General features: G+C 36.7%; 2 protein-coding genes across 2 annotated transcripts in view; both read right to left on the bottom strand.

Annotated features, from left to right (window-relative positions):
* Window positions 1–4,545: 4,545 nt before the first annotated feature.
* On the bottom strand, window positions 4,546–8,540 carry LOC139740013 (COA8 family protein CBG23705, mitochondrial-like). The gene is made up of 5 exons (XM_071650612.1): window positions 8,536–8,540; window positions 7,319–7,451; window positions 6,491–6,745; window positions 5,611–5,695; window positions 4,546–4,723 (listed from the first exon to the last, which is right to left on the bottom strand). The coding sequence occupies exons 1-5, from the start codon at window positions 8,538–8,540 to the stop codon at window positions 4,548–4,550; spliced, it is 654 nt and encodes a 217-aa protein (XP_071506713.1). The 3' UTR covers window positions 4,546–4,547.
* A 7,630-nt stretch (window positions 8,541–16,170) lies between these two features.
* LOC139739143 (E3 ubiquitin-protein ligase TRIM9-like) overlaps window positions 16,171–25,023 on the bottom strand; it is a 75,692-nt gene continuing 66,839 nt past the window's right edge. The window contains exon 9 of the mRNA XM_071649763.1: window positions 16,171–17,779. Coding sequence (XP_071505864.1) covers window positions 17,268–17,779 — 512 coding nt within the window. The 3' untranslated portion in view covers window positions 16,171–17,267. The remainder of the gene's footprint in view (window positions 17,780–25,023) is intronic.

Below are 25,023 nucleotides of genomic sequence, written 5' to 3'. Positions count from 1 at the left end.
TTAGTTTATTTATTTTTTCTTAAAGTATGGAGACCCGTTATGATCTTTGCCAGTTTCTTTTTCTTTTGTATGAGTCAGCTGCAGCTATTCAATATCGTTCAGGTGTTCTAACCACATTTTGATGGCAGGATTCAAGTTTGGAAGGTCCAAGTTGAAAGGGGACAAATGCCGCTTTCTTAAAACACTCATTTGTTTGATTCTAGATTGTAGTTTTTCCAATAAGTGTGGAAACCTGTTTTGATCTTTGCTGGTTTCCAGTCCTTGGTTCGTACTTAGTCTACTGTCCCATAAAAAAATGAATTGTGTGGATTGATCACTGCTCTGTCTCAAATTGGATCTATCTTGTAATGTCTACCACCAATTATTTCTTTACCAGTAGTGCAGGTGTGTCGGTTCTCTCACCCTTTTTGGGCCATATTAATTGATTGTGAATAAAACAACGAAAGTCATGAAGACATGATGTATCGCCAAAGAGCTATGTAGCCTGTCTACATGACTGACCATGTTTTCAAGAAACGGGAAGGATAATGGAGTTGCAATGATGGTATGAATGACATTCACACGCTCTAACCCACAATGTAGACAAATAATTCAACTTACACAACTTACACAAACCTGAACTTGTACACCCATTTTTTTTACAAGAGCAAAAACAAACTTCAAATGTATTCTGCCTGCATATAAAAACATGCTATCACACATGTTTTCATGCATATGAACATCTGAATGTTGTGCAGTCTTGAACAAGAAATGGCCACTTTGTCATAGAGTGTGACAGTGTGTGATGTGACCATTGTGCAACTTTTCATTTTGCAAAGTGTTTCAATTGCAAGCAAGGAAATTAATGTGTAAGAGAACTTTCATATTATCAGAGGAAGTTAGAACCTAACAATTTCCCAGCAAGACTTGATAGCTTACAAAGTACCATTCAACATACAACATAAATGAAAGCAAGTGGGACTGAGTTACTAGTGCTGCAAAGACAAAACTGAAAAGTCACTGCCATTTTACATGTGTACCTAACTTCAATATGTATCAGTTCTTGCAGAACAACTTGTTCAGCAAAATGTGTAGTCAGTGCTTTCACACAGTTCACGAAAATCAATGACATTGGTGTAATATCAACTCACACTGTTGAGTCTTGTGTGAGAAATCAAAATGTTCTTTTGTACTGTAAAATTTTGTTTCTGTTTACGGCGTGAGTGGGTCTGGTGTATGTGTGTGTGTGCGTGTGCGTGTGCGTGTGCGTGTGCGTGTGCGTGTGCGTGTGCGTGTGAGTGTGCGTGTGCGTGTGCGTGTGCGTGTGCGTGTGCGTGTGCGTGTGCGTGTGCGTGTGCGTGTGCGTGTGCGTGTGCGTGTGCGTGTGCGTGTGCGTGTGCGTGTGTGTGTGTGTGTTTGTCCTGATAGTGTGTCAAGTGAAATCCTGCATAGCACTCTCTGTGACGGTGTACCTGCCCCTCATACCTGTACACTATACCACAAACCTGTAGCCACATGTACAGTCCTGTACAGATATATGCATGCATATTTGCATTACACCAAGTATACCGACACCGAAACCACACACATTTCACCAAAGAGAGAGTATAGCAGTGCACTCATTCAGTGATACACAGCAGCTAACTGCAGGAGGAAAAGAAATGCGCAAAATGAGGTTGATTTTCTTATCACATCAAGTTCTATGAGCAGTGTTTGTCCAGAATAAAATAGCACATGATTAATTTCATTGAAGCAGGGGCAACCTCCTTCCCTACTTTCAACCCTCCTTTTTCTTTAAACTTGGATCGTTGATTTTTCAAACAATTTGAATAGTAAATGAGAAAATCACTCAAGCATTATTTAAAGTACAGTGTACTTAGCTTGTTTTATACTTATGAATGTTGAAATGCAAAAGCCATGGATATCATGATTTCAAAGACATCATTTAAATACAGGATACAGTGCAGGGCAATCAAACCCAAGCATTCTCAAGCATTACAGAATCAATACATGTACAAGGCTCAATATTCGTGGTAACCCAAGATAACTAAAAATTGGTGTCGGACCATCAAATTTATCTTTTGGTAGCCCAATCGGGCAACTTAGATTAATAATGGATTGTTACTTTTGCTTGTATTTTGGGCCACCAAATTTCAAATTTAGATATTTTAGTGGCCCGAACAGGCCAGCAGACAAACACATTAGTCTTGGGCCCTGCCATGTATAAACTATTCTTTCAGTATCCACGTTAAAGGAGACCTCCGGATGATTTTCAGATTTTTACATTTGAACAACTATAAATTAGTAATACTGAGGACAGAGTTTCAGAATTTATGATGATTGGGATGAAGAATATGAATATTTTAAAAATTTAGAACAAAGTGCAATGAACAAGGATGATGACATGGCAGAGTCACCATAAGAATGCATGAGTTGGGGCTCAAGGAAGCAGAACAAAAGAAGAAGGCATGCATAGCTTATACACAGGTGAACTCGCAAGCAAGCGGAATTGTAATGGAAATACACTGCTACATTTCTGAAATATGTGAACCTCCTATGTCATCATCCTTGTTCAGTGTAATTTGTTTAAGGTTTTTCAAAGTATTATTTCTCTGCTCAAGAACCACAATAAATTCTACAAATCTGTACATGGGGTTTTCGATTAAAGGGAAGGTAAACCCAAAAAGCAATGTGGATTGAGTGAAAGCAGCAACATTAGTAAAACACATCAGTGAAAGTTTGAGGAAAATCGGACAATCGATGCAAAAGTTATGAATTTTTAAAGTTTTGGTGTTGGAACCGCTGGATGAGGAGACTACTAGAGGATATGACGTATGAGTGGACAACAATACAAAGAAAATATAAAGGAAATTCAACAAAAATTCACTTTTCTAGAATTATGAAAGAGCAATGGACCAACCTCTTTCAGAAAGCAGGGGGAATAATTGCTACCCTGAACATATGTCAATATCAAGCTGATGGAATTTGTTCATGAAAAATGGATTTTTGTAGAATTTTCTTTATATTTTCTTGGTATTGTTGTCCACTCATACGTCATAACCTCTAGTAGTCTCCTCGTCCAGCGGTTCCAACACCAAAACTTTAAAAATTCATAACTTTTGCATCGATTGTCCGATTTTCTTCAAACTTTCACTGATGTGTTCTACTAATGTTGCTGCTTTCACTCAATCCACATTGCTCTTGGGGTTTATCTTCCCTTTAATGTACTACATGATGTGAAATTATGAAAATCGTCTGGAATGCCCCTTTAAGGATGAGCTTGAAACAAGGTTTCATGCATCTCATGGGGGCTCCCTACAAAGTACAATGATGAGGGAGAAAATACACTCACTGAAGGATTACTACAGCAAATTATTTTCATTTATTTAATAAATGAATGGCCTAGATGCTGAACTGACCAGATGGAAACACAATACCAAGATCTGCCAAACTCTGCAAATCCTTCCACAATTGCTGTGACAGATTCTTTGTCCAGCAAGAGGTCATTTATTTTTATGGCATAAAAAGGTTTGAACTGTGGACTGAAGCTATAACATCTGGGGACCATCTGAGTGGTTTGGATGTGCTGATGATACAGAGAGACGGAAGAATTCATTCCAATGCCGGAAGATGTTTATGAAAAAGAAGGTTAATTTGCTAATGGTATGGACAAGGCCTAGACATTCGAAGATGTGAGTGAAGTAAATGTACATTATAAACTTTTCATACATCAATTTGGTTTGTGTTTGCTGATTACATATCTTTATATCCTAGTGTAAGAATACACATGCCACTATAAAGATATCCATCACCATTCCATTCACTGCAGTTTATTTTGTCATTACCAGTGGGAGCTATCCACCTTGATATAGTACACAGTAAAGACATGCATATCAAACACACTCTTGCTGCCTCCAGATAAATTTTCTGTGTACAGCAATGATTCCAACATTGTACCTTGAATCAGTGGTTACATATCTCTTCTGATTGTTTCACGCTCCTTTGGCATCACAACAAACACACACTGTGGTAACAACTTTTTCAGTTAATTTTCTGAAACATGCACAAAAATTTCACTTTGGCACCGATGAAACTACTCTATTGAAAAATCCAGTTACATATCATCTGTGTTCTTTATAGTGATGCCTTAGTGTGGTACTACAATTTCTCTTTTCAAGAAAAGTAAAATTACACACGAAAAAAGAACAATTGGCAGAAACATATCCTTGATCATTCAATTTTCCTGATAAAAGAAATCAAGGCACAGTTCGTTATGGGGAAAGGGCAAACTTCACTTTTGTACTTCATTCCTCATGGTTGGTGGGAGACATGAGACAGGTCTCGATATGCTTTGAAGTAAATATATAAAGTTGGCACTGCCAATTACCACCAGCACAATATTGTTTTGATTGCACACACTCCACATCACACTTAAAGATGCAATTGCAACCAATTAGCCAGTGGCGGTGTGTGGATCGCTGAGTTGCAAGCAATGGCTGACATTGCAAATAAGTCTTCCCATAGGAGTGTACTTCCCAACGGATCTGATCAGAATTCAGGCCGGTTTCTCATCTTTTGTTCTTTCTCAGCAGTCTGTGCAGGTTTGCCTTGACTGCTGGAATCAGGAGGGAAAAGTTCCTGTAATACCACTGTTTGTTGTAATCTTGAAACACCTTGCGATTGTCCTTCAGGAACTCCTGGTAAAACTCTGCCATCTCCTCGGCACTCAGAACCTGTTTCACGTCTGGTATAAAAAACAAAAAACAAAACAAAAAACCCCATACACATAAACAAATAGAAGCATGATTCATAAGCTGTGACATAAATGGCAGGCAGATTATTGCTTCTGGTAAAACAAACATTCACCAAACTATAAAACTAAAATTCGATCCATACTAAAATTTCACATTTATAGATGAATGAATGTGCTTCAGGCACAAATAAACAGAAACATGTTACCGCATCCTGTTTTGCTAAATCTGTGATATTGCTCAGAATTTTAAAAAGAATCACAATAGATGTGAATTTTTTATGTTTTATATGCACATCAAAACTGACAACTATTGTCTCTACACTTTAATATCTAACCTTTCCACCGAAAGTTGTCACCTCACACAGGTTACTGAGTAACATGAGGTTTTCTCAAATTAAATATACAGTAACTTCCCACACAGAGCTACTTTCCTTGGCTAATTGACAACCACTTGCTGATCCATGAATTTACAGCAAGTGATATAATGATGCATATGATACACTTTGACTGAGGTTTTTCATTCATATACTCTTTCTCTACAATATGTCACAATGTAATACAAAAAACTCTTCTTTCTGTTTTCATATTTGAATCTGTAAGATTAGCAAAGCACCATGCAGTTCTGTTACATAAATGTTACATGTAAGAGATATACACACGTGCACATCAAAGGGTACAAATGCTTACAATTTGTGTTGTAAAGAGTAAAAAGGGGTAGCATCTATAAGTGTTTACCAACATACAATAGAGCTTGTAGTGTTGATAGACACTTCCTAGAACAAGTAATAATACTTGAATCACCTTCCTTTGTTTTGTGTACACACTTGCAATATACTTGAAACTTAATGCTATCTTAGTAATGTTGCCAGTGATTTTACCTGATAAAACTTCACTATTTTCAGTTGGGATTTCAGCCTCCCTTTTCTTCTCCTCCAGACGACTTTTAACGAACTTTTCCTTGGCCTGTGCATGGGTATCATATGACAATTAAAACAAGGAAGGGAAAAACAGTGTAAACATTTCATTTGAATATATTCACATTCAATAATCAAGGTATCACAATATTATGGTCATACACGTGCAAAATTTGTAAAGTTGCTCCGATTAGAAATCGGCAAGAATTTATCATTTCATTGTCATTTACCTACTCACTTTTAATTTTAATGCCACAGTGTACTTTATAGTGCTCATCTCTACAGTGTATCTATTTTCATATCCCAAATTCTCTTACTGAAGCATGTATTAAAAAAAAAAAAAGGAATCAAAATACATGTATATTGATTGAACTGTGTAAACTGCTGAAATAAATCATCTTTTCTTAAAGAACTTTTGATGCATTTTGCATAGAAGACTGATAACAGATGTAAAGCACAACTGATGTGATGCAATGGTGTGACATGCAGCACAAATGCAGCATGGTGATAGATGCTACAGATAAGTGCAAATCAAATACCAAACTGATTCATTAACACTTAATTTTTGCAATTAAACATAATAAGCTGCTTTGATCTAAGGGTGTACCAGCATAGAATTAAAAGATCTTAAGATCATGAATGACGATCACCAGTAGGTAGTACATAATGCCCCAAGCACAAATATACACACTTGCAAAAAACAATACCAAAACACTCTCGGGTTTTGCAATTTTGGCAACAGAACAAAATCGCAACGTGACACATGTGATGATAATAAGTATTATTATATTATCACAAAGGTTTTTCTCATAATGGCACAGATATGGATGGCAAATGAGCTTACTTTGATGAACTTTTCATTTTGTTGAGACCAAAACTGATGGTTCCACTCATTGGTGTCCTCCCTCTGCTCCCGGTACGCCCTCTCTGCCTTACTCTCGTTTTCCGGCTGTCGTAGGATCACTCGGCGGAGGTTGGAGCGCTTGTCAGCAGGGCCAATCCAATCCCGCTCTGGAAATGGAGGTGGGGCTGCTATGGGAGGTTGGTCATCTTTGGGGTCTTCTTCTGGAGAGGATGCTTTCTCCGGAAAATTGCACTTCTGTGGAAAATTAGATGCCAAAGGGATGCATAAAGAGAGAAATCATTTCATGTCTACTTTGAGTTGACTCTGTCGTTTGATACTAGCATCATTACTGCTAAAGTCGTCAATATACCGTAACTGAAAAGCCTGAGATGCCTATATATATATATATATATATATATATATATATATATATATTCCTGTTACTTTTAAATAAAAAGAAACTTTATAAGTGATGATTTGTGTGCAAAGATCACTCTGCATTTACAATGGGGATATGTTCTGCAGAGACTATGTCTGGCTTCATGGAGTGCCCTGCCCTGAGAATTGTCAAAGTCAAAGAAATATTATTTGACTCTTCCAAACAGACAGATTTTTCTGTCTTCTTCGAATCTACCATAATCTACTTTAGACTCAAATTTACATTATTTTAGATGACACACAACTAGAATATAAATTGTAAATTTACTAGATAGAAAAATCTGTTTGTCAGGAGTTTTTAAATCATTTTTTAAAAATACTTGTACGGCTCTCCTCCATGTATAAGTAGGGGATTCCATGAAGCCAGACGTAGTCTCCGCGGAACATTACCCGACGCGACGTCGTGTCGACGGCAAGATACAGACTGATCTTTCGGTCAATATCAAATGTTTTTAAAGAACCAGGCCATGCCATGGTCATGCCATGGGCTATGGCCATGGGTGTGTGTGGGGATCTGCGGCCCCTGCAAGTGGACAGTATACAGTAGATAAAGGTCTAGACAGACAAATAGAAACAGTATCGTAGTTTGTACTTGTGCAGTTGTGGTGGAGATGGTAGGGTACCACTACAACTTGCAAGTCAACGATAACGAACGGGCGGTACGACTAACGTTAGCGACTTCAACTCATGACAGTCGCCGAGAACTACTTACATCAATGTCTACGTATGGGACTGAGTATTACACTTGGTCAACGCTACAGACAACTTACTGATGATTTCGTGGTAAATTGCCTTGAAATAACAAAGAGTCCGGCTTGGTGTAATCTGGCAACTACGAGTAGTCTCGGAATGATGCTCATGTCTATCATCTCTGTTCAGCAGTAGGTCCAATAAGTTATTTAGCCATCCGTTTGTCGAAAACCATACCCATCGCCGTCGTCGCCGTATGCATGCCGTTGTTGTTATTTTTTTTTTTTATCGAACCGTAGCCTTTATCCCAGTCGTCGAAGGCTCACTGCACTTACATGACTGTGATGCTGTCTTTCTTTCGTGCGCTGGGATAAGTTTTGCTGTGTGACGGCAAGTGTCACAGATAACTGCAAAATTACCGCTTCCTGATTGGCTGTTTGTAAGGAAAGTCGCTGTTCTAGCAAGAACTGCCATTTCAACACCTTTTACAAAACAGGATCCTGGACTACACAAATTTATGTTCTCTCGCCTTTCGTTCCCTGTGCTGTCGGGATTAGTGATGAATGTATTAAAAAAAGCAGAGGGGATTAAAAAGTGTATGTATATGTGTGTCTTTTTGTTTGTGTGTGTGTGTGTGTGTGTACACATACAATATAAATACATTTTCTTTTTTTCTTTTTTTTTGTATAATGATAATTTGCAAGTGTGCATCACAAAGGTGATATCATACCGTATGCTCAGTACGTAGCAGACAGTAATAACGTACCATCACTTGTACACAATACAGGAACAGGTTTTCAAAAAGTTTGGCATACAAACACTTCTTCAAGGCATTTTTTTTTCAAGTCACAACACCTACAAAGACTTGTTTGAAGAAGATGCATGAATGCACTCTCACCTATAACCCATACACTCACGTCATATTGGCCCAAGAACTATCTATGACCCTAACAGTGGCGTATCGGGGGGGGGGGGGGGGGGGGGGGGGGGGGGGGGCAAGGGGGGCACGTGCCCCGGGCGCCACTCCTTGGGGGCGCCAAAAAATTTTAAAAAAAACCAAATAAAAACCTCGCCCGGATGAGTTTTTCAATTTACTTCATTAGCAATTCAATATACTACCTCCAAATCATGTATAAGTCATCACAGACATTTCCTCATTAAAAACAACAAGAACAACAACAAATCAGTATACACAATGTTTATAGCTAAATACCCATTTTTGGACACAAGGGGGCGACACATATAATTATGAGAAATTTAAAGTACAAGTTTCATGTTTGACGACTTAGGGTGCTTAATTATTCCACTTTTTTCTGCAGTTCTGCCAAATTTAAGGTACATATGTAGTTGCCTTGCGGTGATCACAAAAAAGGTCTATATGAGGGCGCAGTTTTAGCAGTGGCGTATCTAGGAAAAACATGATTCACAACCAAATACATGTACTGAAGAAAACCCCAGCGTTTCCTTTGCAATAATACAAGAATTTTGACTCTCTACAGTTTATATATGCCTCTCTCCAACTTATATATGCCTTTTATCAATTAGCCACCATATCATTATTGAGAATTATACGATATAACTATTTGCCAACCTAAGTGAAAAATAAAAGGAGCTCACTCGCTGCGCTCGCTTGCACTAACTCTAATGCTTTGTGAATTTTTCTTTTTTAGTTTAATTCATTCAGTATATATCACCATTCATAAATCCAGCCGGACCAGCCATCATATCATAATGTTAATAATTACTTGAATTATTAACCATATATTGAAGAGAATCCCATACTTCCTATATACGAACATGTTCAGAAAATGCTCACACTGATTTGTAAGTTTTAGCAAGCTTTTGGATTCAATTGTCGCATGATCTGTTATTTCATATACAGGGCAAGCCACCATATAACAGTGTGCCAGCATTGTATGATTTACAAGAACAATTATGAGATAAGTGCAATGTTTCCTACACAGAAATATACAAATTTCGGCTCACTCGCTCGTACTAATTTAGAGTATTTTTTCAAGTCCTCAGTTTGTTGGTATAAATCGTTATCTATAAGGCCGTCACTATATCTTGATTAGAATTGCAAGATTTAATAACCAAAAAATGACAAGAATTCCATGTTTTGTAAGCTGAAATACAAAAATTTTTGGCTCGCTCGCTGCGCTCGCTCGCCAAAATTTATCAAAGTTTATTACATTTAAATCACCCTCAAAAAGACCCCTTTTAAGTGCTTGAAAAAGCATATCATGAGGACTTCTTTTTTTAAGTCCCTACCGGGATGGGGTTGGGGTTGAACACTTGTTCAGAAATTAGGGGCACAATTTTCGTGCTTGCCCCGGGCGCCGTTTTCCCTAGATACGCCACTGGACCCTAACCCAGGGAGGTGGCTCCATCTCTGTAAAACCCCTACAATGGTAAGGGCTGATAGCACATATTAATCAGCCTAAGAGCTTCATTGATAGTTGAACTGAGTGGAAAAAAAAGATGAGGAGAAAGACAGAGATAAAGCTATTAGATCTATTAGTTCTTTATAATCATGTGTGCATATATTATATAAATAAACGAACAAACATAAATAAATAAATAAATGAATAAATATGCAAATAAATAAATAGATAGATAGATAAATAAATAAATAAATAGATAGATAGAGAGAGAGAGAGAGAGAGAGAGAGAGAGATATCAAGAGTAAAAACAGTCATATAAAAACACCGCAGGAGCCAAAAAATTGGGCTGACGTTTCCGTCAAAGACCTTTATCAAGACCTTTAAGGTGTTTGACTGTTTTTACTCTTAAAATCTATTTATTACACACCAACACAGAACTTTCATATACATATATATATATATATATATATATATATATATATTTGCCTATGGTAGAAAATTCGTCAAAACTACCGTCTCTCACGGAGTTTTCATATTGAACTACTGTTGTGAATCAATACTTTCTTGGACTCCGAGCAGAAACCTATTGCTGTTATTCATATATACAGCTGTATATATATATATATATATATATATATATATATATATATATATATATATATATATATATATATTGTCGCTAGGGCGACAAGACCTCGTATCTACAAAATGTCAAATGTTCAGGAGAGCCAAAAAACATGGCGGCCAAAGCACTATAGCGAATGGGATAGCCTTTCCTTCGACATGCCGTGGTAGCTTCATTTTTGGGGTAAGACAGTTGGGATTTGGACAGGAAACCACTTAACCCATTATTTGACCATAATCCAAAAAAGTCATTTTCACCAAAATTGCAGATACAAGGTCTTGTCACTCCAGCGACGATATATATATATATATATATATATATATATATAGAGAGAGAGAGAGAGAGATACAAGGTATTAATATGCTATGAGATCCCTAATCCCCAGTAAGTGATATTAAGAAAGTATTCTCTTACTCTGGAATTGACACAAGTTATTTTGCCTTCATCTAATTCCATTTTATGGAGATAATTGTATGTCTTCTTAATTTGTTTTAAGAATGGTATATAACAAGAAAAAACAAAGTGGTGTGGGGAATTGAACCAAAAAACAAATGTGGATTCATTGATATTGAGAAAACAGTGCAAGAATTCCACATTTTTAGATAAAATAAACAATACTTATTCCCTGAACTTCTAAAATTTTTATGTTGAGGGCTGTATTACTCCCCTACCTTCTAAAACAGGTCATTGAGTGTTCTTTTTATTATTAAATGAACATTCCAAACGTTAAAATCACATGCCTGAAATTCTGTCTCAAAAATGTCTGTAACAGAAACATGTGGAGCGAAAATTGTGCATTCACATTTCTGAAAGGCAATTTCTATGGATAATACTGAGTATGTAGTCTTGTGCACTAAATCTTACTCAACACATATTTACAGAAAATTGTGGCTTCTCCATATACCAGTATCTGACTCAATCTCTTCACAACATGGCAATAACACAAAAATAACACACAGGCACATGGAACAGATTTATGTACACACAATCGTTTGTATTTTGTAAATTTTATGAGTGCAAGGCAAGAGAGAAAATAATAATGATCTAATTCAGCTAAAATTTTGAATATCATTACAGTGTGCACTACTGGACAGGGCTATAAACAGAGTGTTTGCTGACAAAGTAAAAGCATCATATAGATACTGCACTACACTAGCAACCTGCAATATATTGTTTAGTTGTGTATCTTTGACTCGTAATCAACGCTTCCAGATAGATTTTCTGAAATTGTCGGTGAATGGCAGCAAGCTGGAATTGGACCTTTCTCACATAATATCTACTTCAATGAGTGAAAGATAGCCTGGCACATCTAAGACTGAGTGAATACAGAGAAATAGACCACCATTTTGGATGGTCACACCAAGACACCACTCCTGGCTGTCATTGCTAAGAATAAAACTGTCTGTTGCACAGCGATTTCATTGTTCTTGTGTTCTTGTAATGAAACCTACCAAAAAGTATATTCAAGTTCAGACTTGGACATATGCTACTGTGTATTTCAGCAAAACAATCTCCATTGACAGTTAAAAGACTTGAGTACATTTTAGCAAATAAATAACATATTTATATTAGATAAATTGAACACTTTACAAAAAAATGATGTACATAGTTTAATGACAAGTCAGCTTATCTTACAGCATTGAATCTTGGTAGAAAATGAGGTAAGATACTCCAAGGATGACACAAGACTGGTAACCATGTAGAATTCATGAAGATAAAACTCTTCAGAAAAATACAAAGTAAGAGCACCTCATTAAGTGTAGGGTTACATCAAACGTAATGTACCCTTTACATCCAAAAAGAAAGAAAGAAAAAAAATAGAAATACATTCTTTTCTGCACACTGAGTTCACATTGAAGATTTGCACAACAAGAACAATTTCAAATCCCCCACCACTAAATATAAAAATGAGCAAAAACTGACCAGGGTTATAAAATCACTATTAAGTCTTGTCACTACATCTGGAACCCTGTTTGGAGATTAGATTCTGCATAAACTTGCATTGTGCACTTAAGAACTTGGGCATAAAAAGTTGATGGTCATCTAAAAAGGATCCTATTTTTTCTTTCTTTTTCAAAAGATAAATGGCTGTACACATGTTGCACATCTTTATCCACTGAATAGCTTTGATGACAAGTTATAATAAAGAGAGAACAATTAATCCTACAGAAGCAAGTAATTAGTCAGTTTAGCACTTGTTTCGTTAACAATAAACCTTCCAAGAAACACAGATTCTCAGAGCACACATAAGTTTGATCATACAATATTTCACAAAAATGGCACCTCTCTGATTGTAGTAGGCAGAGTTTCTGTGACCTTCGGTAGCATCATATTTCAAAATCAAAACTCTACCAGTGCTTAGTGGATTGTGCTTAAAAAACAACAAAACAAAACAAAAAACCCATGATTGACAAACACAGAATCTGTTCGAGAGCTATCAAATAATCTTTACAAACATATAATCACACACATAATTAAATGGCAAGTGCTTGCAGGAAACTAGTAAATCCAGTGAAACACAAGGGGAGGAGAGAAACAAACAGTGACTGGTAGGATGATAGTAAAACATGAAACAGACTTTCAACATGGAGGAGAGACTCAAGAGATATTTTGTCTGCAAATCAGGAAACACGGAAATGTAACTTACACAACCTTCTATGTGCAACCTCTGAATCTCACAGTCAACTTTAATACTCTCTTATGTCTTTCCATTGCACATACATGTCTTTTTGTAAAATAATGTACTCTTTTCATAGTTCATCCTCTGTACAACTTACCCCCAAACAGCACACAAAGTATACCGGTACTCATTAATGTTGTGTCCAATGACAGAGCTCATGGCAATGTAACATGTGATGACAGCTTTGCTTTAACTCTTTATGTGCCACGTTCGCACATCCGACTCAGCCGACGGCGTGCCAACTTCGCATATTCTGCTCATACGCACAAAGCCGCCAAAACCGATCGATAGTTAGCCAAATGCCGCGGACAATGAAAACGTTTCTCGCGATTCCATTCCTGTCACATGTAGCGTGCATTTTATGTGGTTAGTGACTATCAAGTGGCGTTCCCTACTGGATTTGCGGGTAAATTCTAAGTTTCAGGCACTTTTTTGTGTGCAAAAGTCATGCCTCTACAATAATATAGGAAGTAGTCATTTAAAAGAAAGATGATCATCGATTTGTCATACAAATTACATCAAAGCAAAGCTTGGAATTTTCGTCACAAATTTGCCCATTACATGTCCAGGGTATACGAAAATCGAGTGAACTTACACAGAATTGAAAAGCAGAATGTTTCCCCAAACCATGACTACATTGCTGTCTCAGAATAATGTGGCACACAGGGGGTTTACATCATGGCACATAAAGAGTTAATGGCAGCAGCCTATTTCACAAGCCTTCTTGAAGTATTATTTGTATAAAATAAACGTGTTGATTAAAACTGTACCCACTTTGATCGTGGGGGAAAAAACAATTTTGAAATTTATATTTTTCCATCAGTGAATGCATATAGGTACTCTGGGTAAAACAAATTGCGAATGAGTGATTTCTAGTAAAGCAGCACAGCAGATTACAATATCAACATTACTTGAATGCCATAGTGTTATCACATGATTCTCTTCTTTTCTTTTTTTTTCCAAACAGACAATAAATCCATTCATATTTGCATTTTCCAAGTTAACTATTTAAGTGATCTACAAAATATCACCTTCCTCTATAAACAGTAGCAGATAATGTAATTAACTGGTTCAATTCTGCCAAATGCTGCATTGGCTTTGCTTCATATATATGCCTTTAGCTCAAATATTCCAAACTTATGCCAATACATCTATGTACACTCAGTTACAAAATAGAACCACTTTTTATCTCAGACGGCACCACAATGAATGCAACAGTATGTGACACATGAAGCAGAGATCAACGGCTGATCTATAGCATCTCAACATTGCCCAAAGATACATGCACAGTGAAATTGCAGAAAATAAGTCAGCAAGCCACAGTCAATGACTCCTGCTAAACTTCCATTTTGGCAGTCCATTCAATCTGATCTCTTTGCAAGAAAAAAAAAATATGTACATCATTCTGACGGTTACCTACTTCTTCAATGCCGATCTCAAACTATATATCATCCATATACTTTCCATTTCACAACAGATGTGCTGTATCTTCCATTCCCATAACAACAACGAAATAATCTATAGCAATAATTATTATAGTTGTTTTGGATATTACAAATGTCGCCAAGAAGCCTTACTGTAAAACCAGAAACATTCATGAATTGGAGTCGACAGCCTTTGTTTGTGGCATGAAACTTTTGTGAATTGCTGACCATGAAAATATCATTACTAGTACTTGTATAGTGTAGAGCATTGTAATGGCATTCAGTGCATTGTGTAGACAAAAACTCCTGCATGCATTTTACTTTCATATATCTTAGATTGCAAAATTCATTCAAAAACCCATGCATGCAAAAATTTTTGGTTTTACAGTACATTGCATTACTTTAATTATCTATGACAAGGGATTGTCATTTTGCTGGCACAAATATTTCTATTGGTGCATGTTTCAATGATGATGTCACCATAGTGTTCCTTGATGGCATTGCATCGATAAAATTCGATTCACTTGGACAAACTATTTTACTTCAAATACTTTATCATCTTTGTTATGTTACTTTGGAATCAATTCTGATTCTTACTTTTGGCAACTTACAATTTTTTGAAAGACACAAAGTGTATTTTACAGTTCAAGTCAGTTCGCCATGTATTTTACAATATGGGCTTTTAAATATGTGTTTCAACTTAATAATTTTCTTTTACAGAATATGAAACAAGAGCATATACTTCCTTGATATTTCCATTTACTTTCCCTTGAAAGGGGTTTCATAAATCAGTACTTCAACTTTCTGTGAATCAACCTTGCTCTAACATGGGAAAATATGAATGTTACCACATGATAATTAATTATGTGATATTGTGTAATTGTTTCTCTTTTCTTATCTTTTTTTTTTAATAGTTGCATGATTTCACTAAAAAAAGAAATTGGACATATGAAGTTGGTCTGGAGTAGTTAAAGAATGCAAACAATTCATCAATATGTGTTCTTTTAATGTACTCTTAATGTCAGCATAATCTATGTGAAAATGGGCCGCAAATCTCTATTAAAAGTACATGAGAGCACAAATTACAAAAACAGAAGAAATATGAACATAATTTCACTAAATGTCATATTTTTCTTCTTACAATTACAGCATAAATTAGTAGCAAGTGCATATATAATCACTTTTAAATATCTTTCTATTTTCACATCAAATAGTCTACATTTACCCTTGAAATAAAATAAAGAGGGAGGATGGAAGAGAGAGAGAGAGAGAGAGAAGGGTGAGAGAAATACAATAGCTGAAAAATGAAGAGAAAAAAAAAACTCTCACTTTTCCTGAAAGTTCTGATAACACTTCATCTGTTAAAAAATAACTACCAGTATCTAGTACTTGCATTTATGTACTTTGTGGAATTCAAATTTATATTATTATATCTGGGTATACATGATTGCTAACATGCTCAATACTGTTTGCTTAAAACCTTTGTCACACAAATCTATGTAAATTTTGAGTAAATCATTGAGGGATATACAAGCAATACCATCTTGGTTCTTCTATGTAAGATGTTTATTAATTGATTAAATAATGTTCATTTAATGGAATTATTGAGATCTTTGGTAGTGAATCTTTGGTCTGTTAAGTGCAAATTAACCTTCATGTCTTTGATTTTATGGAAGAGTTATAACTTTCCTGGACACAAACAGACCATCATGATCCTACTAAATGTTGTATTAAGAAGCTGTTGCTAAGAGAGCACTTGTTAATTCCACCTTCCTTATTCTGATACAAATCAAAACAAACTAAACTTTCAATCCTGCCCTACGTTATATCTTGCAGGAAAATATCCAGTTGCTTGCAATTTAATCTCATTTTCTTACACGTAACAAACAGTCAACACACTGCATTTGCTAGATTCTACATGGTAAGAGCACTATGTGTTGTGCAAAAATATTTCTGCACATTGACATTGTGGAAATGATCACATGACAGTGATCACATGACCTGCAATAGTCTATCCACTGTCACATCAACAAGGAAAATAAAACTTTATTCCAGGAACACTAGCATCCCAGTGTTATGTGACATTGATGATACATTACACAAAGCAAAGGGTCTCTACAAAAAAAAAAAACATCATGTTTGGGGATTTATTAAGCTAATGATTCTGCAAACTGCCACATACCAGAACATGTATCATGCGGCACGCTTGGAAAGGCCACAGGCTGAATCAAGAAAACAGAAAGGAAAGAAAGCAAACATCTCCGGAAGAAAATTTGTTTGATGTTTTGGAGGTGTTCCTGTCTAACGCAAATGTGATATTTAAACCAGATATCTACATTCTCAGAGCTTGAAGTCTTGCACTGTCCCCTTGATGAGGAAATGAAGACCAAAAAACTGTTCTATTCTTTAGAAGGGTGTGACATGCATTATCTATACCTTGCTTCATTTACAGTTTGTATGTCTACACAGCTGAGCTTCCCTTGGGTTAATACTGCATCTACACTGTAGACACCATTTTGTTCATGTCTTTGCAGACTCAGTCAAAGTCTGTGGGTACCTCCAGCCCTGGATGAACGGTGATCTGTACATTGTGGTTCAGGCTGAAGGCGGGGAAGAAGACTCCCTTCATGTCCTTGAATGCCACGGGACCCTGGGGCTTGTCGTTGACATAGAAGCACAGGACGCGCTTCTCCAGGTCGAGGAGCACGCCCACCACAGATCCAACCCCGATGCCGCCCTCGCAGCGATCGGAGTGGGCGTTGTTGTGGATGAACCAGCTGCGGTTGCTGTCAATGTACATCGACCACGACTTCTCGTCCTTGCCCAGCATGGCGTCCTTGCACGTGTCCAGTCGGGCCACGCCGAATGCAGGGTCGGGGTGCTTGTCGTATCGGTCAATGGTCACCTCCCAGTAGTGGACACCCTTGGAGAAGCCCACGTTGCCCAGGACGACGCGGTCATCTTGGTTGTTGCAAGAAAGGGTCATGTTCTCATTATTGAAGATTATGTCGGGGTGAGCTGTCCTGGGATCCGGATGAAACCAAGCCACTGTGTGACAAAAATTGATATAAAAAAGAGATATCTTTAACAATACATCATTTTTCTCAATATCACATCATATCACAGACTCCAACTCTCCTGCTTTTGGGGGAAAGCTCCCCCTTTGAGGCCATTTTCTCAAAATCTCCAACTCTCCCACCCACGTTTGAACTTCTCCCGCTTTAGCTGTATGTCTCACATCAGGAGTCTCTGTCATATCATTTTGCCAATTCAGATATGACAATTTCAACTACAGTATTCATAGGTTTTAACTTAAGTTTCGAGGGAAAAATGTATCATGTCGGAAATGTATATTTCTTTTAGGTGCAAAACTACATATTGTTCAATTTGGCCTTAACAAGTACAATTATCTCTAAAAAGTAGTAGAGGTTCCACAGATTAAAACCTAATAAAAGAAGGTTGTGAATTTTAAAGCTTCACAAGTTGCCACATTACATGAAAGCAGCAACCATAACCTAGGTAATATCTTCACCTCACATGTCCCCACAACTCTTTACTGAACTTTCTTATTTGACATGATATCGTATTGAACACCAACTCTGCAAAAATTATCCTTTTTTTTCCCCTTGCAAAATTCTGTTTACAATAACAATTTTACTATTTACCGTAAATGAATACCCTTTCATCTCGAGGTGAGCACAAGATATGTCAATCATGCAAAGAAAATGACATGAATTCAATACTGTTTTTGCCTCTCACTGCTAAAACACAGTAGGAGTCTCAACTGAATGATAACAACTAGCATTCTGGGATCACATACCAGTTTCAATGAAATAATGCCTCTGGCAACACTTTGTGGCAGAGGCATAAAAATTGACTTACATCTATAGGGGTATTGACCATACAAATGTATAACACAAGTGTTACCAGTACCATAATTATAGTCAGTCACTACAGTTCACTCCTATCGTAATGAACATTGATGTATTGAAATTTTGTTATGAAACATAAATTCATGTCCCAAAATTATCATCTATATCTGTATATAATGCTATTTGCTTGATTGTAACATTCCACATAATGAAAAAAAAAAAAGGTGGTGGTCCCAAGGACTTTGCCAAAGAGAGTCATCTATAGGCCTACTATGTAACATGGTAAAAAAGAACAATTGCACGCTCAATGGGCATGAACATTTTAGCGTGGAAAATGAGAGATGTACTCAGTGATCCACATTTTCTTAATTTGCTAGTCTCACACTGAGAAACACTTTTTTACACTGGTGCTCAATAGTTTCTAAAAAGGGAGAAATAAAAAAGAATTGTGACTAAGCAGTATAATGATGTCAACAACAAAAAATGGGTGAAAGAAAAAAAAGACACTCTCGGCACAGAAAATGTTTGAAAATTGCAACATCACAGTCACTATCAAGATATATATCACAATGCTAATGGACCCTTCTAGAAAAGTTTGTTCCAATATCAATTCACAAACTTAATATCTGTGGGAAATGTGGAGTATGGTACATATTCCAACCACTTACAGGTTTTCTCTTTCCTTAGCGGTTTTGCTATTTCACATGTTTCCTATAGACATCAGCCCAAGTTTGCAAGGGACTAGTCTTCAACAGGTTAATGCTGGAAATTATTACTTCCAAACAGCAAGTTTTTCATTGCTTCATTTCTTTAAACTCTAAAAAGACTTTAGTAACATGTATTAAAACGCAGCTTATTTCAATTTTTATTTTTTCACCGAAAACACTGTTAAAGTGGCTTGTTTGATTCAGTGTAATGCTTGATTTCTTGGAAGTTATGAGTGCGTCATTTGATGACTGTGAACATCTGCGAACACAAAAAGTAAACATTTTGGGCATGGGTACGTAATGTAACGTGACGTACTTACAAGCCACATGGCCTTAGCTTGTTTGTTTACTGCCAACACTTTCACCACAGCCCTTTATTTGTGGAGGAAACAGCTGTTTAAATATGCGTGCCCATGCAGCCTTGGACCCTGATGATAACTTCTACAACGTTAACATGCTGATGAGAAATTTGTAATTCTGTCCACGCTACTTTGCAATTCTCATCCATGTGAATCAAACAAATTGGTCATAATTGGCATGGGGCTATTTCAATCTCCTTTCCTATGATACTAGAGCGACTTGGTTACCATGGTAATGACCCAGTAAAGACGGGAAGATGCCTTCAGGGGCACCATCTGGGTTTGGAAGGGGGAAAAAGGGTGAAATCCTTGATAAATGAAGGTAGAACGTTAATGATTGACCATGCAGAACTACGGAGAGTCACGGTGAATACGACCTGATCCCTGCTTGCTTGCTCCCCCCCCTTCTTATAACACCCATGGCATCCCCTGCCCCACTACACAAAGAACACAAATGCCTCAGATGAAAGAGCTGCATCCTTCTTAATCTAATCTTCTTGGCAGGAGAACAAAATGGGTTTTACCACAGTTACTCCACTCTCAGGCCTTAGCTCTGACTTATCTTGTGTACAACTATTACCCGCTCAAAATTTAACGGTAGACTCAGAAATGCAAATATGAGACAGAAACACCTCTTATTAGTTATAAGGCTTCTAAATACCATAAGTCCTTCATTACACTGCATTACAATACCATACCATTTAAATTTCCTGAATCTTTGCAATTTTCCTTTTGAAAAAAATATATAAATAGCAACAACAGAGAGAAAATAATATAAAATGTAATGAGGATATGATAAACTCTTAAACAGACAAATAAACAAACAAATAAGGTTTTAATCTTTAGAAAGTAGAGAACAGATACAGGATTAATTCTAATGTACTGCCATAAGAAAGAAAAATATGTGAACTTTAAGATAAAAATATACTGTTTTGTGTTTCATTTTGTTTCCAAGACTGCAGACTTCTTGTCTATCTTTAAATTCTACCACAAATTTCATGCATATATCTATCTTCATGATCTCATATCTACAGGCATAGCTTGAAATTGCTGGTAGTCCAAAGAGACCCAAGTGAAAATATGTTTGCATGCAGCGTTCGTTTCTTGCACTAAACCTAAGAACACAGAGATAGTCTACTAGTTATGACACTATCACTGTAAATAAAGATGAACAGTAGAAATCATCTCATCAACTGTCAACGCATGATCAGTTTTATCATTACTCAAAATATGGGAAATATGAAGTGAGCCCTCTTTGGGCATTGATTGAATACAATCTAAAGGATATATGCACAGCCTAGCAACTGATGAATGAGGTGGGTTAATTGCCAACAAGTCTCTTTATGGCAAAACCATTATGATTACCTGCATGAATTTCATATCAATGCCCATCCATGAGGTGGATCCACTTCTTTTGGTAAATATTTAACTAATGGTGTGCCAAAATCTTTCAAACTGCTCGCTGAGTTACCACTTCAGACATTTTGGCAATGCTGATATTTGTCAAACGACGGTTCTTGTGAGGTTTCACTGCAACATATATGTCTGTAACTGGATTCATTGAATAAACACTGAAAATTTTTTTTTGGTATGCCTTTTCTGTAATTTCCATCATTTCATTATTTTTCTCATGAACACTACTGGTGGCTAACAAATGTCACAATACTGATGCCATAACTGTGCCAGATCTGTTCTGAAAAAAAATCTCTTTGAAACTTTATGAAAATTTGTTCAAAAATTACATGGAGCACCAAACGGCACACAGTACACACAGTAATCCAATACCAAGAGCAATCTACTGATGATTTTTTTTTTTTAAAGATTGAGAGAGCTGTAGCCTTAAGACATGGGGGACTGTGTCTTTCTAAGATGTAGCTCCAGCAAATCTTGTTGTCCGTTGTTAATATCACCCTAAATCCATCACAGCTGCCCGTCCCCGACTGCAACAATAGACAGCGATTACAGCGACAAGCTCAGAAAAGAGGAATTGATCTGGATATATATACCTCAGGCAAGGTTTATAGAAATCCAGTTACTACATTTAAACAAATCTCTCTTTATTATTTCTCATAAAAGCCAGGCGGCAGAATATCAAAGAAAAAGTAGAGCAAAGTTTCTTTTACATAATAATGGTTCCTTCGAAGACAGCATTATAGAATGCATTACAGGTAGTATTGTTTTATCAAAATTTCTTTTGTACTAGAATTTCTGTCAAAGAGATAAGATATGGTGTAATAAAAAAAAAGAGAGAAAAACTTGATCTTCCTCAAGAAGATATATTCCTACATATCGATTTTTGTGTAAGAAACATTTAGAGCACATTTCTCTGTAACGAAGATTTGGGCATTAACAAGAATGGTTGATTTCTCTGAACCTTCAACTCGTACCGAACAGAATCATAATCTCTAGGACAGAAAAGAAAGCATAAATTGCATCCCAAAGTACACACCCCCTGAAAGATATGCCACAGCTCATATAAGCGAAAACAATCAGATAGTTCAGACCATGTTAAATTCATGAATTCCCTTCTACACGATAATGTAACAGTACCGCAACAATCAATGTGATCAATTTTGTTTTGGAAACGTAGATCATCGCTGAATATTGCGCAACAATGAGGAAATCAAGGCAGCATTAAAATTGGCAATTCTTCCTCCTCAACCCTTTCACTTCTAGTATCTCTTTCTACTCATCCACGGTAGCCAACATTCACTTATCAAACTCAGGGAGATCCCTGAACATGCATCTCAGTGGGCAAAAATCATTCCCAAATTGGGGAGATATCTTTTTTATACATATTTCCTTATCAGGGACAAGCAGAGATGCTGAAATTTTCAGGAAGCCTCCGGCCAAAGAATCAGGGGGACTTTGCAGCTCTGTAGTCCTACTCATGCTGATTGACAACCTGAATGTGTTAGTCTGCGCTGGAAGACTAACATACAGATAGCAAAGAGGGGGTGGGGGTGAGGGGTAATCCTTCAAGGGTCATAACAGGCATAAGGAGGGGAGAGAAAAATTGAAAGGGCCATTCTTAATAACCACTGAGAAGCGATGGGGCTAAATTGGGAGGGTAAACAAGGCGCTGCAGGCAGTATTCTACAGTCACATAAGAAATACCTCTTCTGGCCGGCTCTCGGTAATGAGATTTCACAGCCCTTTTTGGAGCAGAGATGTCTACACTAAGAGGGCATAAAAGACGGATGTCTCGGCAGTGTGAAAGACAGGGAATTACTGATTTGGCAAGCACTGCCCCCTTGCTTAACGGTTTCTCTACGTTGTCCCACAAAACACCTCAAATATCATTAAATCACTGACAAGCTCCGAGTGAATTGTAGGACTTCGTATGAATAGACTACCTCTTTTCAAGTCAAAGTCGACCGATGTTTTGATTAATTCAGTGTTGCCATGCACAAAAGGCTGGCTTCAGTTTGCAGAGGTAGTGTACTCCTCAAAAGAACTTTAAAGGGAAAAATCATGCATTAAGTGACAAAAAAATTGGAGCAAATGTGCAAGGAGATGGTATGGCAACTTTATATCACATCAATCTAGATATCAAGATGTCAAGTCAGACCACACAACTGCAAAGTTAAACCCTTCACTGGCTAATTATTTGTGCTGGGACCATGTTTGTAAACTCTGATGGATGACAGTATTAATCTGCCCATATTTTAATATGTTGAAGAAAAAAAAAACATGCTCACATGTTCTTCCTTTTGTGTCACTATCACTGTAGTGCAAAAAAAAAATGCAATACATTTCCACCCCATCAAATAATCCACATTCATTGTACATTATCAAATTAATCATTTGATGTGTATCTGTGAACAAATGGTTAAAATAACTGGCGTACAATATCTGAATATGGTGAAAAATGAAAATACTTTCACACACCATGACTGTGAGCATTGAACTTGACCCCCCCCCCATCCCAGCCCCCCTCCCATCCCCCCCCCCAAAAAAAAAATGACAAGAAACCGGATGTCTAAAATATAAAATGTACTTTAAAAGGAAAACAGTCAATAAAATGTAAAATGGACAGTTGAATTATTTTTTTTCAAACATGGGAAGAATTGTTTGCTGATTATACATGCGATGTTATTCTGATGCTTGAGGAAAAGTATTATTTATACCGTTAAAAAGGAATGATGAATGGGGATATTATCATGTCTTGAGTCAAATGCTCCATTTTTTATGAATGACATCCAGCTCTCATGAATTAAAGGAAAACCTTCACATAAGTACAAGGGTAAATATAAACAAACTGTACAAAATTTTCAAGCAACATCATATGTTGGAGTATCTTACCAACACATGGTGAAAAACAGAAAGGTAACGAAACAATGCCTCATACGTGAAGAGACATCAGATAAGGGGAAAAAAGAAAAACACAGATTTTAAAGAAGGCAGATGACTAGATAGACAGATAGGTAGGTAGACAGATGAACAGATGCACAGATAGATTGGTTGGTGGATGGAAAGATAGATATATGGATGGATAAAAGGTAAACAGATTGATAGATAGATAGATAGATAGATAGATATATCGAGAGATAGATTTATCGAGAGACAGACAGAAAGATAGAAAGATATATGAATGAAAAGGCACAGATGACCAGATACAGAGACAGAAAGACACACTTCAATGAATAGACATAGGCAAAGGAATGGATAGATGAATAGATAGATGGACACATAGATAGATGGATAGATAGATGGATAGATAGATAGATAGATAGATAGATAGATGGATAGATAGACATACAGATAGATAGATAGATAGATGAATAGATAGATGGATAGATAGATAGATAGATAGATGAATAGATAGATGGATAGGTAGATAGATAGATAGATGGATAGATAGATAGATAGATAGATGGATAGATAGATAGATAGATAGATGGATAGATAGACATACAGATAGATAGATAGATAGATGAATAGATAGATGGATAGATAGATAGATAGATAGATAGATGAATAGATAGATGGATAGGTAGATATACAAATAGATAGATGGAGAGATAGTAAGATAAAGGCATACAGAGGGAAAATAGTTTGCATAAGATAGAGAGATAGCATTGCACTGAATATTCCACACTGACTGCACTCTGATGTAGGTATGATGGACTAAATATATCAGTCTATGGATGATTGTATGTTACACATGTTTCATGATGGATTAATCAACCCAAGATCCGGATGTTTGTATAGTTTTAGACTTAATTTCTGAGTGACCACGCCTTACCCATACAGTCTGCTGAATCGTACCAACTGACTCCTGAAGGGGAAAAACAAACATATTCTAAGAAACACACAACACTGTAATACAGAGATTAGAATGGAATATTTTC

The sequence above is a fragment of the Diadema antillarum genome, unplaced genomic scaffold (assembly GCF_040938485.1).
Source record: "Diadema antillarum isolate AM-2024a unplaced genomic scaffold, OU_Dant_1.0 scf00000029, whole genome shotgun sequence".
Classification (NCBI taxonomy): domain Eukaryota; kingdom Metazoa; phylum Echinodermata; class Echinoidea; order Diadematoida; family Diadematidae; genus Diadema; species Diadema antillarum.
This window is presented reverse-complemented; position numbering and strand designations above follow the sequence as displayed.

What these genes read in the sequence shown, in the direction of transcription:
- LOC139740013 (XM_071650612.1), bottom strand. An exon ending in TCGACACGACGTCGCGTCGG is followed by an intron (nt 6,746 to 7,318) that starts GTAATGTTCCGC and finishes AATTTTCCACAG; the next exon opens with AAGTGCAATTTTCCGGAGAA. An exon ending in AAATAGTGAAGTTTTATCAG is followed by an intron (nt 4,724 to 5,610) that starts GTAAAATCACTG and finishes TTTTTATACCAG; the next exon opens with ACGTGAAACAGGTTCTGAGT.